General features: G+C 32.4%; 3 protein-coding genes across 3 annotated transcripts; 1 reads left to right on the top strand and 2 right to left on the bottom strand.

Moving 5' to 3' along the window:
• Positions 1 to 31: 31 nt before the first annotated feature.
• LOC145727487 (histone H4 transcription factor-like) lies at positions 32 to 7,925 on the bottom strand. The gene is made up of 8 exons (XM_081977069.1): positions 7,785 to 7,925; positions 4,832 to 5,284; positions 4,086 to 4,412; positions 3,874 to 4,026; positions 3,534 to 3,732; positions 2,107 to 2,239; positions 1,926 to 2,044; positions 32 to 1,870 (listed from the first exon to the last, which is right to left on the bottom strand). Exons 2-8 carry the CDS (start codon positions 5,160 to 5,162, stop codon positions 1,435 to 1,437), a joined length of 1,698 nt encoding a protein of 565 aa, XP_081833195.1. The 5' UTR covers positions 5,163 to 5,284; positions 7,785 to 7,925; the 3' UTR covers positions 32 to 1,434.
• A 935-nt stretch (positions 7,926 to 8,860) lies between these two features.
• LOC145727768 (pickpocket protein 28-like) lies at positions 8,861 to 12,056 on the bottom strand. Its single transcript, XM_081977591.1, has 7 exons — positions 11,950 to 12,056; positions 11,697 to 11,892; positions 11,317 to 11,651; positions 10,960 to 11,257; positions 10,713 to 10,911; positions 10,336 to 10,655; positions 8,861 to 10,268 (listed from the first exon to the last, which is right to left on the bottom strand). Exons 1-6 carry the CDS (start codon positions 12,054 to 12,056, stop codon positions 10,477 to 10,479), a joined length of 1,314 nt encoding a protein of 437 aa, XP_081833717.1. The 3' UTR covers positions 8,861 to 10,268; positions 10,336 to 10,476.
• A 383-nt stretch (positions 12,057 to 12,439) lies between these two features.
• LOC145727673 (uncharacterized) lies at positions 12,440 to 13,817 on the top strand. Its single transcript, XM_081977452.1, has 3 exons — positions 12,440 to 12,578; positions 12,693 to 12,830; positions 12,881 to 13,817. The coding sequence occupies exons 1-3, from the start codon at positions 12,521 to 12,523 to the stop codon at positions 13,087 to 13,089; spliced, it is 405 nt and encodes a 134-aa protein (XP_081833578.1). The 5' UTR covers positions 12,440 to 12,520; the 3' UTR covers positions 13,090 to 13,817.
• Positions 13,818 to 17,212: the final 3,395 nt, after the last annotated feature.

The raw sequence follows: 17,212 nt of genomic DNA, 5'->3' as shown, positions 1-17,212 counted from the left end.
AAAATACTTTTAGATTTTTTTTTTCGATGCCTTGTGCCTATTTTTTATATTTTTATACCTCTTTACTTTGTACTATAAGACTTAGATTACCATTTGAAATAAGCTCAAATTTCATTTTAAAATGAGGAACATTCTAGTGCATTAGTTATTTAAGATGTATTTATGTATTTTATGGTTAAGACAGCTTGAATTTGTGATAAGCATCAAAAATAAACAAAAAGTTAAATTTAATATTGTATTTTTAAGCATTGTCTGATGAATTGGACTTCCTCTTGAAAAGGACATTAAAAAAACTGGTACCTGGTGGAAAGTGTAAACATAAATCCTACAAAGACGCTTTTTGTACCATTTACAAAAAGAAAGAAGCTGTAGAACTTAAGTCTGTCGGTCTAAATAGTGTATAAATTTCCACCCCAAAAACTTATGACAAAAGCTGGACTGTATTAGACGGTCATGAAACTTATGATGACATAATGCATACATGTCTGACATGGTGACAATCGCAGATCAAAACTATTCTAAACCTCGATTCCATGCGAATTCAGATCAAAAATGCTTCTCTGAGCATTATGACAGTGAACTAGGGAGCAAAACTTAAGCAGCCGATCGTAGTGAACACTTTTGCGTTAATCAAAAAGGGTCTGATACTGCGCTTGCCTCAAAGAACCGGAATTTCTGGATTTAGCCAGAGAAACACCAAAGTCACAAGCCCCAGAAAATGATGGAAATAGTGGACGGGGACAAATGTCAACTAAACGGTACCGAAGCAAAGGTCTGTGCCATTCTGCAAAAATTAACGATTCTGAAAGAAGTCACCTTAACTCCACAAGATAGTTTAAACACCCCTTTCAGAAAAATTCTGAACTTTTATGGAAGTCTGTGACTTTTGGAAATACAATAAGTAGATTTGTAGTCAGACAATCAGGGATAGAAACAGAGAAGATAAAATCTCAAAATGGTGACTTATTTTTCCTTCTGGGTGATGATATAAAATCTCTAAACAGTTTAAAACCTTAAAGGATAAAACCCTTTGATCCAAATTACTGTCTTCCGGTGGTTTATTGTTAGAAAGACATTTTATCCTTAAGGAAGATATTTGCTTAGGAATGTTTAGTGAGCGCAAAGTGTTTGAATGTCTATTAGGGAACTTCAATATCTCTCTATATACTTCTGGTAAATACTTACGTAAATTAATTACATAACACAGCATACCTTGATTGACGTTTTTAATAAAAAATAGCTAGAATAACCTTTATTTTTTTTAGTCTTTAATTTTGTTCAGATGTTACTTATTTGACAAATTTTACATTGCTAAACTTAAAATGACAGATTATCTTAAGATTGTGTTGGATATGTAATAAAATAAAATGAACTAAATTAAAGACAGTAAAACCAATATATATTTAAATCCTTACTTTTTTGTACCATCCTATTTTATTGATCTTTTACGACCGTATCAACCACAGGCATATCACGGCTACTTCTAATTTCCTTCTGCCCTAACAGACCATCATTGTTGCTTAAGCAAAGTTCTTTAGAGTCCAATTCGGTGGTTTTAAGGATATTGCCCATCTCATCTATATCTTCTATGGTAATAATGATAGGCCGACCGTCCTCGTCTTCAAAAAGTTTTCCGCTTTCCGGACAATATAATTTAACTGGTTCGAACTCAATTCCTTCATTTTGTCCTTCCAAAATAGTTAAATTATATTCGCCTGCAGAATCTTTATCATAATTAACTTGGTAAGTTACGGCGCTTGGATTTTTTGTCGTTGGCATTGATTCACTCCTAATCACTTCTTCGGTAACCTCCAAACTTTCGTACCGAACAGTTTGAAGACGATGTATACCATCAACATCTTTCCGGTACCTGCATGACCAAATTTGCATTATACAGTCTCAATATATTCATTTAAAGTTCAAACCTGAATCTGCAGTGACCTGAAGGCCAATGAAATTTGTGGAATCTCATCAGGTGATAAGTAAGGTAGTCTCCACGTTTGTATTTTAATTTACATACTTCACATTCATAAGCTAAAGACTCCTGAAAAAAGGTTTTAAAAATTGTTTTTTTTTTTTTTTGGCTGAGATATTATCACATATTACCAAGCCGTGTACTTTAATCATATGGTTTTTAAGACCCACTTTACTTTTGCAACCAAATTCACACTGGTCACACTTAAATGGTTTTTCTTTATGCGTTAAAAGATGACCGGCCAGATTTCCGTTAGTAACAAATCTAAAAAAATTAACAAAATCAATATTACCAAGATTATTGATAAACTAGTCAATTATTATTATAATTAAAAGCTCAAATTTAAAACTTTTCTGAAAATATTTGAGAAACATCTGGAAAAGGTTCTGTGGAAATGGGAACTCTAAAACAGACAAACCCCATAACGTTATGTTGATTGGACTCCACAATTTAAATAGACTCTTCTGACATAGTAAGCGGCACATTGTTTTTTTTTAACTTAAGAAACCAGGAATGCTGGTTAACAGTCAAAAATCCAATGCCAAGTCTAAAGTGAGAGGATTAAAAAAAAAGTTTTTCAGGGTTGGAGTGACTGCTAATCAGAGGAAAAGATATGGAGTCTTCCCATAAGCTCTATCCATCATATCATCTCTCTCATCTCCATTCGAGTTCAGAAAATGCGGAAATGGTATTGTTTATAATCTTTCTATGATAAGCCAAACACGTTGAAACTAGTGGTACTAGTTAGCCATACTTTTCATCTATTTTACTTTTTTAGATAGATTGAATTTTTTAAGTAACATTGGTTGGATTGAGAAAATGTAGGAATTTTCACATTTTAGCTGGTGTTTGGCTTTTAAATGATCCACGGAACTCCGCTCTTGGTAAACCGATAATTTCGAATCGTCAGATCCTGAATTTTTCAGAGTTTTGCTTCATTTTGTTAAGATGATTTTAAATCTATTTATATACCAAAAGTTGCGGCAGTTGTTCTTTGCACACAGTAAAGAAGGGCATGACAATCTGAATTAAATGAGCTAATAATATAACGGGTGTCTCATTTGAAAGTGTATTTTTAGAGCTTTGAACGTACTGACAACTAGTTTGGAGCAATTTCCTGTTGAAACTTACAACAAAAGTCAACTTTTTTAAATAATACACTTTTTTGCCTTTGAATGCACAGACAACCTTAGAATTCTTATTATTACTTTATCACGTAAAAAACACAAAGTAAAATAAATTCTAGTGTAACTTCCTAAAAAATGTGTAAACGATCATTCTTTTAAAGATTTTATAGTTTTTCAAGAGGAAAGTAGAGTTCAACATATTTAATTTATCCTTAGAAAGCTACATTTGTGTTACTAGTTGACAACAACAACAAGATAGAGTAGACCCAAAAAATCCATCAAGTTTCAAGGAGGTATTCAGGGGCATTTTTTGGTAATTTTTGGTTGTGTAGGCCACTGTTTTGATGATGAGAGCCAACTTTAAAATACACTATATAATCTAACACTCACTAGAATTACTAGAATTACATGAAAAATACCAAAATACTTACGTTTTACTGCATAAGTGGCAACTGAACATCTTTATATCCATATGCCTGAATCGATAATGTCGCGCCAACATAGATGGTTTCGGTGATGTCATATCACAGATACTGCACTTGTACTGGTTTATGTGACTTCTCATGTGATCACTTAAAAGACGCTTTCCAGAAAAAAGTTTTAAACACTGAGAACATTGATAGCTGCGCACTGAAACATGTCTGAATCTAAACAAGACAATAAAAATTGACCCGTAAAATAGAATTTAATGTAAATTTTATTGACAGCTAATAAGTTTTGAACAACTTCAATATTTAATAACAATTAAAACAACATAAAATCAATACTTACAATCTACGCTAAGTTGTCGTCTTCTATGCTCACAAAACGCCCCTTTGGATGCAAATAAACTCACGCAGGTAGGACAGGCTACTATTCTTTCTTTAGTATGCACTCTTAAATGAATAGCCAATTTATATCTGGTAGGTAGCCTTGCACCACAACCTGCAGTTTTCAGGAAACTCTGAGTTATATAACTCTTACAGCAATGCTGCTTTACTTACCACTCCATTTGCAGGATATAATCTCTGAAAAACCAACACATTTTCCAGTAGGCACTTCTTTTAAATGACTGTCCACATGCTCCAATTGTTGCCAAATTGTATTGAATTCTAGGTTGCAATTGCCCCATTCACAAATGTATTTATGTGGAGTAATTATAGTGTAGTTTTTTGGTAATAAGCAGTCAGGTAAACTGTTTCTCTTCAGTACATTTTCTCCTACATTTATCAGTTTTGCTAAGTATGCGTGATATGATACGTGTCTAGTTAACGTTTCGAAATCTGGAATATTTCGAGGGCATGGACAGCCTGACCAATGACAAGACAAGTCTAAAAAAATTGGGTTTACTTAACCAAGTTTTAATTAATTTATCCAAATAAAACATTAGTACAATAGAACAAGTATTTAATTTCTTAAAGCAGTAAGAGAATCAAAATTTGTTGATTTACAGTTATTTTTATTACCCATAACTTTATTTTTTTTAGGTGTGTTTGGTTTGGTTTTTAGTTACATTAGGTTATATTAAATTTAGACACTCTTCAAATCATAAATCTTTCAACTTTGTTTTTAAATCATCGCTGCTGTTTGCTATGGATCAGAAAGATAGAAAATTACCATTATTAAAAGTTTCTTTCATTAACAATACAAAAAAGTAAATTCTTTCTTCTCCCATGCTAACAACTTCACTTCTCTGTTAATTACTGAGACTTTAAGTTAAATATTCTGAATCAAATCTATTAACACATACCTTCTTCCTCTTCTTCTTCAGCGTGACCGATTAAATGTTCATTTAATGACTGAAAAGTACCAAAGAGCCACATACAATCATCCCATTCGCATTTCAGTACCAGCACTTCCTCCTTGATGCTCACTTTTTGAACTTTAGCCTTCTGTTGCGGTATCAGTTTCGTTTTAACTTCATCATCAATAACCAATTCCGATTCTGAAGGTGACCAATCGTCTTCGGATGAATATCTACTAGCACGATACTTTCGTTTTCTTTTCGGTTCTTTGGTAATCACGTTCTCAAACACTGCTAAGGTTTTCGTTCTGGCACCCGCTTCCAGTGCTTCGTCCATGTTTATTTTTCTGCATATATTTGCAGTTTTAGTATGTCAGTTTCTATACCGTGTAGAGGAATTATGGAGAACGAGTTTGTTGTCAATTTGTCTGGGTGTGATTCCTCTATCCAAGGAAAGTCCTACAACAATATGATATGCAATCTTACAATAATTACTTTATGGATTGTTTATTCCAAACTTTAACTTTACAACAAGTAATCAAAAGGTCAAATTTAACTGCAGTGGAAAACAATCTAATATTTATAAATTGTTCTGTGGAAAAATAAATGGTAGACAACGATTTACTAATGAAAGCATTGCCTACTAAACCAAAACCTATAAAAAAATGAATATACTAGACATTATGTATAAATTTCAATTTTATATTGGTAAAACCTACCGATAATGAAAGCTTTTAAAATGTTATAAACAGTTTTTGAGATGCTTCAACCACAATATTCCATCAACTTTAGGGGAAATATATTTACCAGGGGAGTTGGTTTTGGTCTGACATTAACGCAACTTGCCTCTATAAACCCCTTCTGGGATAGCTTGAGTTTATGAGGAACGCACTATACCTTCGAAATCTGTGCAAGAGAGTATACTAAACTTCTGTATTTTAGTTCGTTGTATACAACAGTGTTAGTTCAGTTAATAGTGTTTTTTCAGAAAAATTCGGTCTTGACGAAAGAAAGCAGAAGTTTTGAGCTGCATTTTGACGTTTGAACGTACCTCCTAATTATCACAGGAACCAAGTTAATAGCTGTCAAATTGTGACTTTAAAGGAACTTGTTCACTTGCACTGCTCTATTTCGAATCAAATATCAAAGAAAATTGAGTCTAGTTGAAGGCAAGTCAAAATTACGGGATACATTTTAACGTTGTGGTCATAGTAACCAAAAATTGGCTCATGTCAAATAAGAACACCTATCATCTTCAAAAAAACAGGACAAGGACGACAGTTTGAAAGAAACAGAGAGAGACAGATAAAGAGAAAGACTTTTAAAGAAGATTACCGTAAGAAAACGTAATACAGATAAAGAAGGAAAAAATTGAAGAGAGTGGAAAAACATGAAATAATTTAAAAATCGGTGGATCGACTACACAGAGCAATTGGAATCCGATTACACATATTTCGTTTTTTCTGACTTTTTAAGTTTATGAGGAACGCACTATAAATTCAAAATCTGTGGAAGTGAGTACCTATACCAAAGTTTTCTCATCTAAGTTTGGCGAACACCATAGTATTTTATCAAGGCCGGTTTTTTCAGTAGCAGGTTTTTCTTCATAAAAGCTCTATCTTAACAAAAGAAAGCAGATGTTTTGGCCACATTTTAGCGTTGGAACGAACCTCCTAACTGTCACGAGAACCAATTAAAAAGCTATCTAGTTGTGACACATTTAAAAAGCTTTCCTCGGTTATTTGTAATTTTTTTATACAAAATTGTGTTTAGCTAAAAGAATGCCAAAGTTACGGGTTCTATTTTTGAACAAATCTTCTATCTGTCATATTAAAGTACCCAAGTTAGCACATATCAAATTAGGACACCTGTCATGTTTAAAAAAACAGAGGAAAAGTGGCAGTTTGTAGGAAACAAAAAGAGAGACAAAAAAATATTAAAATCTAGGGATAACAAATTATAATTTAAGATAAGACTTTTGTGAGGATTTTCTTGTTTTGAGTGGGGAGACTGAATTGAAGGATCTGGCAACCTTGCAAATTGATGATCTATCAAAGATTCTACTCACATTTACTGTGACTGGTCCTGTATGTATCAATAATTGTTTTTACACATAGGCAAGCAAGGCACAACATGTTTTTCAAAACATAGGCAAGTTATCATCACAAGCATAGTATAAGTGGAAGATCACTTTTATTCTATAAGAGTAAAAAAACAAGTTTCTGGGGCATTGGAACACAATCAACTAGTAAGTTGAAGTTGAAATAAACTTAGTATTAATAAATACCTTTTTCTTTAGTTATGTATATACTGTAGTTTAATTATAACTTTTACTCTCTTTTTTTGACATATAAAAGTCTTCTCTAGTACTAATAAATCCACCATTCTTTAAGAGTATACCTACTTTAAGTTCTAGATAATTAATGAGCAATCACACAAAATTAGGGATTTTAGGGTAGTTTTAAGCTAGAAACAAAATGATGTTTTGTTTGATTACTTTTTAGTGTACTCAAAATAATTTTGTTGTTGTTTGACTGAACTATCTCCATTATTTGTGGAGTTACAGAAAAATTTATATAAGGAAAATGGTAGAAAATTTCATCCTCTACAATGTGTTTAGGTGTTTTTGTCATTAGGGGCCTCCTTAAAGAGTTACAAAGCAAAAAGTACCAGGGTGCACCAGCTCTATTATATGTATATGAGTGTAAATAAGGAAAGTTGCAGAAAATGTATTATTGTATAATACAATATGAGTCTCAACTAGTTTGTACTTACATTAATTAAGCTAAGCTTTGAAATATTTCCTAGCATGTTTTTTCTCCTTTTCATCTTATGTAAGAGCCATTTCATTTTTTTTAGAGAGATAAAAGTTGTTACACTAATATGGTTATTGACTACCAGCAACACCAATTTGTTTTTTTCAAGCAACACTTTCAACACAAAACAGTCAAAAACTTACCTCATAAGATGGATCATCATTAAATTCAATAGTAGAATAGTTGGAAGTCTCTAAGCGTATACTGAAGGTACTGTCTGGAGATGTTACATTAACTAAATAGTCTTTAGTTGCATGTAACTTTAACATAAAGGTTCTTAGAGATGCTTCAAGTTCTGTTAAAAATTGGTCACTAAAATTAAGCTAGTAACTAAACAGAAACAGCCTTTTGTGATATGTTTATTGTTTACCTTTCACAATTATCTCGATTTAGCAGCAAATCAAACACAAACCTCTCTCCTACTGTCTCATTTTGCTCAAAACACAAAAACACCTTTTTCAGCTGGCCTTTCTGAGCATGGAAGGCCACAGCTCTCAAGCATTGTGTGATATACTGACAAACTTCAGGGTGTATCACTTGATACACTAGCACACCATACTTTTTCTTCAGGCTGTAAACAGTGTCAGGGTATAGTTTTTTAACGTACAAAACGTTGTGTATGGCCACTTCTAGAAACTCTACTAAAAGATCAACTACAAGTTGTTTAAAGTAACAGTACTGTAAGAGGATAATTTCACAGTTTAGTACTTACCAGATTTAACCTGGCAGTTCATAAAATTAACTGTGTAGAGCACTATTAAAATTAAAATGTTACTTTTATGTATATACACTTTATTTTCAATAATAACACCAAAAATAATAATTTTATAATACACAGATAACAATAACACAAAGTGACGTTTTCAGTGTCTGTCTTTTTGCCGCTCTTTTCAAAGTGTCATCTGTCAAGAGTCAAATTGTAAAACGGCCGTGGCTATTCATCCGGTTACGACTCTTTACGTTTACGTTCATTATTTTTATTATTGTTTTCGAAGTTTCGCGCCTTTCCTTTTAATGATTTTGAATCCAATGATTGTTTTAGTGTTCTATTATTATTATAGTTCAGTAAAGAGCTAATCTATTATTAAATGAGTTAATGTACAAGATCCAAACTGATTGACTAAAAACCGCAAAAGTATTAATGTTAAATTTGGAAACAAAATTTGTGGTTTACTTCCACCCCAATGCCCATTTGCCATTACAACAAAAATACAATAAAAATAATAAATATTGACGCACTTTTAAAATATATTAGCTTTGAAGTCATAATTCTACTTTCAACGGACTAATATTCTAATTTTATATTAAAAACGACTGCATAAACTAGATAAGGCTCTATCAATTGCTAAAGAGGCTTTGAGTTAGTGCCTACATAGCAAAATTGTATGCCTGGCAGTTACTTTTAGACAGGGGTATATTCTCAAATATATGCCAGATATGTGCACAGTATATGAAAGTATATTCCCAATTCGTGCCTGGCATATTACTTTGTCCCTTTAGTTCATGTGCCAGGCATCTTTCTCGGGAATCTAAAAATAACATTGATTGTAGGCGGAAATTTCAAAATTGATTTTTTTTTTAATTTCAGTAATTTTTGTAGTTTTTGTTTGGTTTACGCGTTGTAATCTTCTTGTGCTTGAATTAGCCCAACGGCTGAATGAAAATGTAAGGTTTTAAAATAAGACATATTCATATTGTGCTTTTCTTATATCTATTTATAGTTTTTACTATATTTTCATTATTCTCATTTAATCATTCAGTTTGAAATAGTGTGATAACAATTTTACGAAACTATTTTCCATTTATAACAAACTATACTATAGAGACCAGTTTTCAGGTTAAAAGTTAAGAAAGGTTAAAAACAATGCATGTTCCATTGATCTATCCATCCGAGTATTCTTCCAATTTAATATTGGCGCAATCTAGCAAAGAAAATTACAACTGTCTTATAGTATAGTGATAATAAACATAGAAATAATGACAACACCAAGGTGTCCCTTGGTGTTAAGGAGAACTGCTGAGATTTGAACGTGACAGATTATATGCAAAATATCACTTCTAAACGTGTCAATTGCACTTAAACCTAACAATGAATGTTGAAGAACTGAACTAAGTCCACAAAAGTAAGTTTATAGCTGAGTAAAGATGATTCTTGAAACGTTCTAAAAACAGCATTCCTTGTGAGTTGTTACTAGTAAATTACAGCTTTACAGTAAAAATTATAAATAGTTTTGGTGCTTATAACGACGACAATGTAAAAACCCTAAATTTTGAGTTATGGGGGAGCATGCAACTATACCAAATGACAGAATAATTTTTGTTTTAAAAATTTGGGTTTACTAGGTTCATATCTCAATTATTTGCCGGAACTTCATCTTATTGAAATGTTGAATTTTCTAGATTGACTTGGTACTGTATGAATTGAAAAAAGTTGCATAGGTCGTTAATTCAAATATTATTGAAGGTGTGCACAATTACAACTAAAGTTAAACCAAAAGCAGGAAAGGACATTTAACTCCAAATGTTCTCACACATTGCCCTAAGCTTTTTTACAAACACTACAATGACTTCCACGACATTAATTATGGTAATTCCTGAAATTAGAGAAGCTATCCCACCTAAAGTACCTGAAAAAAACATCAAACCCATTAAGTTCAATTCTAGTATTTGTTTTGCTTATGTGGGTATACTCACTTAATGCTTCATACCAAGTAATCTTCACCAATTTTTGGTAATGTCGGGTATATGGTATGTTTGAGTAAATATGTACTTTAGAACTATTGCTACAAATTCAATTCATTAAGTCACATTTTTTTAGAAATATGACAGCACTTACTATAATTTAGGATCTTCAGAACGATAATCGTGATAATACGTGTATATTTCATAAGTAACATCTTCACAATTAGCTAAACATTGACGACAAAACAAACTGTCCTCCAGGTCAATCCCTACGGAATCTCTGTTTTGGAAATAACTCATGTACTTACTTGGATAGTATCTTAACCACTTTCCTAAAATTGTAGTTACTGTACCACCTTATAATTAGTATACCAATTATACCACCACACCTTGATATTTGGCCAAGCAAGTTGTATCTAATAAATTGCACACTCTCGCTGATTCATATTCTTTGGACTGAACAGGCAAAAGAAACGATATGCATTCGCAAAGAGCTATCATACTTTTTATTCTGCAGTCTACAAAGCAGTTGCTGGCAGTACTCGACCCTATCGAATTTTCTGATTCGTCTTTATACACACAATCCCTCTAAGTAAACCGAAGTAGTGTTAATTAGGTTAATTTAGTATTTATTACCACTTTGGGATTTAACCATCTAACTGCTTTTTCCGCTGTGATAGTATTGGCTGTAATATCTACAAATGCTTCCAGTCTTTCGGCCACCACAATTTGTCTTAATGAACCGCTGGTAAAATCTGCATAATCATCAGGAGAAAAGATTTTGATTACAACTCCTTTAGTAGCCATTGAAGAATAAAAGTAATCGTTAAAGTTATTGTTGATTGTTACTGACAGCCCTTTATTTATACCGTACCCTGGGAACTTTGAATAGGTTTTTGAAAAATTGTTGGTGTTTCTGAGCTCTTCTTTGAAACTGCAACATACAGAATCGAGTTTTACAAGCAATAGTGTATAGCAAGGTTTGCAACTTACAACTGAGCTTCAGGAGTAGGTCGATGAGAATTGAATAAGCAGCAAAAACCTGAATCGGTAAGCCTTGTTTTAAACAAGGTAGCACAATCGTAATCTTGGGAATCCCATGCGCAATTCTGAATTAGTTCTTTACAAGGTGTAATTAAAGAAGCCATTAGTAAACCAATTGTTTTTCTATCAACTCCAGTATCATACTTCTTTAACATAATGTGCAATTTGGAGATATTGTTTGCACCATATAAGTTAGGATCGTAAAGATTGCCAAACAATTTTGATAAATGTAGTACTTCTTCAAATGGCATGCCCGTCACGTTTGATCTATAAGAATACAAATTTTAACTTGAAAAACTGTTAAAGTAAAACACTTGCAATGATCTTGCTAATTCAGTAACCCGTTTTTTACTAATTTTATTTATATTGCATATGGCAACTCCTGGGAATGCTACATTCGTAAGTTCAAGACTGAAATCTTCAGTCATTATGTATAATGGGTCTTTATTCAAGTCATTCCAGTTTTCTATTATAGTGTCTGATGTAATGGCTATTCCTCCAGCAATAATAACAGCCCAAAATAATCTAAAAAAAAACTATCAAATGTATGTGGTTTCTTAAAAAGTGGTAAAAGTTACTAACCGTCCCCATTTCACATCACTTACAAGATACCCAAACGCGGGCGCATTGGTTTCTTGACAAAATTTCTGAAAAATACCTTGTTTTTTATTCGATTTGGAGTCTGTCATAGTAAAAAAAATAGTATTAGAAAATGGTAGTTACTTTGATAAGAACAAATTTAAACTGAACAATTGGGACCTTGCATGTTTGTTATAACCCAGAGTTAAAAGTTTTTGATTTTATCCTAGTATAACATAGAAATAAATAAATAATGAACTAGTGAAACATGTGAAGTTTACTATTATTTTGCTAACCTTGAAGTATTTATGAACATAATTTTATAATTTTTTAATAAGCTGGAATTAAAAAATGATTGATTATTTTTTCTCATCTATTTTTATTACATAATATGAACATTTACTTTAAATTTAACTGTTTTCATTATTTAAAACTTTCTTTGTTTATGCGCGGTTTTTTCCAAAGGTTGAATTGTATCTTATTAACAACGATGATAAGATAAGGTTACTTGCTCATATACCTAGTTATAATATTTACATTCATGAACATGGTACATTGATGAAATGGTGTAAAAATGAACAATTATAGTCTGTATTGTTTTGCTGTTGTATTACTAGTTTATAAGTTGCCAAGTAAGTCATATTTTGCATCAATCTCATATATGGACATCTAATTTACGTTCAGTATGTTCTATTTACCAAAAACTTGTTATAGTAAATACTGGAAGTACAATTTCATATTTCTAGGTACTAATGGCAACGATATTAGATGCTACTCATGTAACTCGTATAGGAATAGAACCTGCTCGGATCCCATGGATCCTCGCACATTAACAGTAGTTTGTTCCACTGGTTATGTTTGTACAAAAGTTTCATACTTTACAGGTAAATTGTCCTCAATTTTAACAGTAAAAAACTCTCATGTAATTTTTCAGGAGGTATTAAAGTTACATCCAGATCGTGTGATCCTGGTAGTAACACATGCAACCAAATCGAAAACACACTCAAAGGGTACTACGTTGATTTGAGTAGTTTCCGGTGCAATACTTGTACCAAAAATTTGTGCAATTTGGCTTCACAAAGAAGCGCTTCTGTGTTATTTCCTATTTCCTTATTAATGTTATTAGTGTGGACTTTTCTGTAAAACCAGTCCACTTTCTGTCTTATTGTTAATGAACCTTCCACATACTCAACCGCTGCAAACCTTGTGAACATTGTATAACGTAATATTTGTATTGTGACGTCTGGTTCTATTTCTGAATTGTTTGTAAAAGTCAGTTTTATCTTTTTGTAAACCTTGTAAATGCACAATAGAAAGTATTTAGATTTTGTCAGGTACTCGGTTCATTTAAGTTACAACAAAGAGTGGTATTAGTGAAATTACTCTGCCATTTTGCAATATAGAAATGGTCTTCGTAAAGTGATACAGTAAAAGCGTTTCGCTAGATCGAACGTAAACTTTACCTCCGACCGATCAAATCAATTGAGTTTCCGATTTATCGGTCGCAATAGAATTTAGGTGCTATTGCACCGGCTCTAACTTCTCTGATAATGTTCTACGTGGTTTAGCTGAAACGCTGTTACCGCTAATAGATGGACATTTTCGTTACTTGAAAACTACACGTATTTTACCATTCTCCATATGGATATTTCCCTGAGTGAAACGAAACAGATATATTTGAAATACTGATTTCTTAAAAATGCTGAATTGATTAGAATTATACTTTGTCAGTAACTTCTTGATTGAAGCTGGTATTTTAGTTGTAGTTTCAATAACCTTAATCATTTATATTTAAGTAGTCTATGTTTAAAGTCGATGCTTCGACGATCGTAGCTTTGTATTTTTTTTTTCAAATATAGATTTCTATAATAGATTGATATGTGTTATCTTACTTTTTTCTGGCTTAGTTAGCAGTTTATTAACAAAAATTCTAAAACCATTCAAATAAAACAGGTGTGGTTCACCATGCCATCGAGAAAAACGTATCATGAACAGAATATCCTAAAAAATTTGACTGTGATTATGGTTAAAGTGCATTGAGTGCTTTAAAATAACCATAAACCCACTACATGAATTGATTATAACCACAAATTAGCAGTTAATAATGTGGTTATCTTAAATACCAAAGCCTTCTTCTAAAGTATTGAATAGAAATCAATAAAAAATTCAAATTGATTATAAGAATTTTGTAGCACTGTCCCAAAAGTGTGGATGTCTGATGTCTCCAATTTTTTCACTTAAGCCATATTATGATAATCTTGGTAGTAATTATTTCTGGCTTAACAGAGCCCTGTAAAAGGTAACTTTTCAATTTTCGGACATGCTGTATATGTACAGGCAATAATATTTATTGAAAAGAGAAGTATGCAAATACATTACAAACTCAACCAAGTCAACTAAATTCTACTTTCCAGGTGGTATTTACAATAACTTGCCGTATATTGCTTGGATTGCAACAGACTAAATAATCGTTTATCTGTTTCGATTTGTATAAAATAATTGGTTTACTACCTTCCTTGATTCATTTAGTACACAAACAGTCAATAGATTTTGAACGATTAAATAAAAACTTTGATGAACAAGTTATTTCAATTGAACGCCAGTTTGTAGGTGGAGAAAATCGCTTATTTTCACCACCCTTTTCTCCAATGCCAGCATATACGACCTGTCAAATACACGATTATAATTTCGAACTAACGTATATTAGATTCGAAGGAAACGTGACGCCGTACAAGTGAATTTCCTGCTTGTAATAACTTGTCCAAGAAAGCCGGATTTTTCAATTATTATTATTTTCCTTCAAGTATTGTGTCTGGAAAATTTTTATATCACTGTTGGTTTTTTTAGGTAATAGTCTCTAGAAAAAATCTACTACAATATAACAATAGACGTCTGAGAAAGTAAGGTTTCTTTCTCCAAAAGAGGGTAACGTAAAATGCTTAGGGGAGACGAATTTATGGTAAATATAACACAATCACGGGCAGCGCTGACTGTCGCAATGGTCCCATAAAGTGCAGTTTTAGTACGTCTTATTCGGGTTATGATCTGGAACGATTTGGTTTATATCGACAATTCCACTAGGAACGATGTTATCAACTTGATTTAATTTCTGGAAATTTATTGTGGTTTTGTGTAGGTTAAAATACATCAAACTCAAATTATTTTAAAACTAAAACTTTAAAATTTGTTATGGAAGAGATGTATCCATAAAAAAGTGGTTTCAAATCGGATATTTCTCCGCAACTAGAACTAACAAACTTAAGCTCAGTTTACACAACGAACAATAGGATCTATGGTAACCATAACAGGGACGAAATCGGACAAATTGGACCAATCATTTGCATTTCGTCTGCTCCAATGCAAAACAGATACCTACTTTGTCAGGCAGGTTTACCAGATCTGTTGTTCCTTCAGATTATTATGTTAAAGCAAACCATCAACAGTATAATTTACAAATTATTCTCTAGATATTAATGAAGTGTGAATGATAATCATAACAGCTTTAGAAGATCAAATAATCCGCTGCACGTTTATTTAATCATGTTGAGAAACTCAATTAACATACTCCAAACGCAAATTTGGATGTTTGGTTGCAAGTTTGGTTTTTACGACAAGGCCCACTTTGCCCATCTTTCATCTTCTTTCTCCAACACCTCTTCTACGTCTTTTCTAGGTCTTCTCTGAAATCCTGGCTTCTTATTCTGTCCCTGAGGGTAAGTGAACTGACTTTTAAGGTCAAAATTTGGTCTTTTTCATATTTAGGGTATGTCCTCTCTCCTTGCTGCTCATCACTACTTGCTTAACCAAGCTCTGTAAATCTTTTATTGGTTCGGCAATAAGCATGGTGTCATCTGCATACCGGATATTAATGGGTTTTTCATTAACCTTTAATCCCGTTGTTGTTGCCTCTAGTGCTCTTTAAATGACTTCTTCTGAATAAAAATTAAATAATAGCAGCGATAATACACATCCTTGCCTTACATCATAAAATTTTATTTTTATTCTTTCTTTGATATTGGCGATTTGAGATTATATTCTAATGTCTATTTTTTACTTTTAATAAGGTAGTTATAGTAAACTTTATCAAATGCTTTGTTGTAGTCAAGAAAACAGATATACCTCGGTTGTTTGATGTCCATGAATCTTTCAGTAAAGGCAAACAAGGCTTTTCTTGTTCTCATGGCATTCCTAAAGCCAAACTGAAATTCGCTAATATCTTGTTCTAATTTTCTAAAACATCTCTGTGGTTGAAGGTCGATCTAAGTCACATCCACTAGGATTCCTGTGTTATTTGTTGTGTTATGTAGTTTCCCTTAGTTGATCAAGAGATCTTCTTTGATTAAAGTGAAGTAGTAGTCCATGTTCTCACAGTGGAGGTGTATTCAAATTAATGAAAAGGAAAACACAAAGCCTTCTCCACAACAAGATTATTCAACCTCTAATTAAAGAGGGACGCTCGACATGTTTCGAGTTTCTTTCTTTTTCTTATCCCTTTATGTTGTTATATGCGTTGTTGTCTATGTTTTTGTACGATCTTATTTCCTCCATTAGTTTTAAAGTTTTGTCAGTCATCCATGGTTTTTTTTGGTAAACAGTAGTAGTAGTAGTTCACTGTTTGCAGTAAGTCTTTTGTTAAAGTTAATATCGTAATTTGGATGATATTCCATATTATGTTTGGATATTCATTCGGTTCAACTTTGATCTTACTTAGTGCGGTGTTATTATTCTTGATTAAATGATATCTCAGTGGGTTTTTAAGTTAATAGCCAATGAGAATGTTTATTGACCCAACAATGGCTCAATTGGAGGTTGTTGAATACTTGACTTGTCAAGTAGAAAGAAGAAATGGTAAAGATGAAAATGAGAGAAGTATAAAGAGAAGATCAATTGAGGTATAGCAAAAAAGAAGAGTAAAGATTAAGGGTTTAACTTTTCTACAAACTTGCTGTATGCTTTTCTTTTTTTCTTAGAAGGCTCTCTCTCTCTCTTCCTGAGTTATTGGACCTCCTCCATAAGAAAACTTTTTTTCTATCCTCCTCTTCTTTAGCATGTATTTTAGATAAAATACAATAGATCAGTTAAGCTTCTCATGACTTTATGTCGTTTTGTATAACTGTCAAGTAAACAAAACCAAAATATTTGTATTGTCTTAACGAGCTTCTTCAGCTTGTGGCAGTCGCTGTTTTTCTTTAGCAAAGAAAACAGACTTAGCCGCAATGTTAAATTCAAAAGGATTATCAAATTAAACCGGTCTAGTAGGAAAACA

This window comes from Ips typographus, linkage group LG4 (assembly GCF_016097725.1).
Source record: "Ips typographus isolate SLU linkage group LG4, UJ_Ityp_2.0, whole genome shotgun sequence".
NCBI classification, from domain to species: Eukaryota; Metazoa; Arthropoda; class Insecta; order Coleoptera; family Curculionidae; genus Ips; species Ips typographus.
This window is presented reverse-complemented; position numbering and strand designations above follow the sequence as displayed.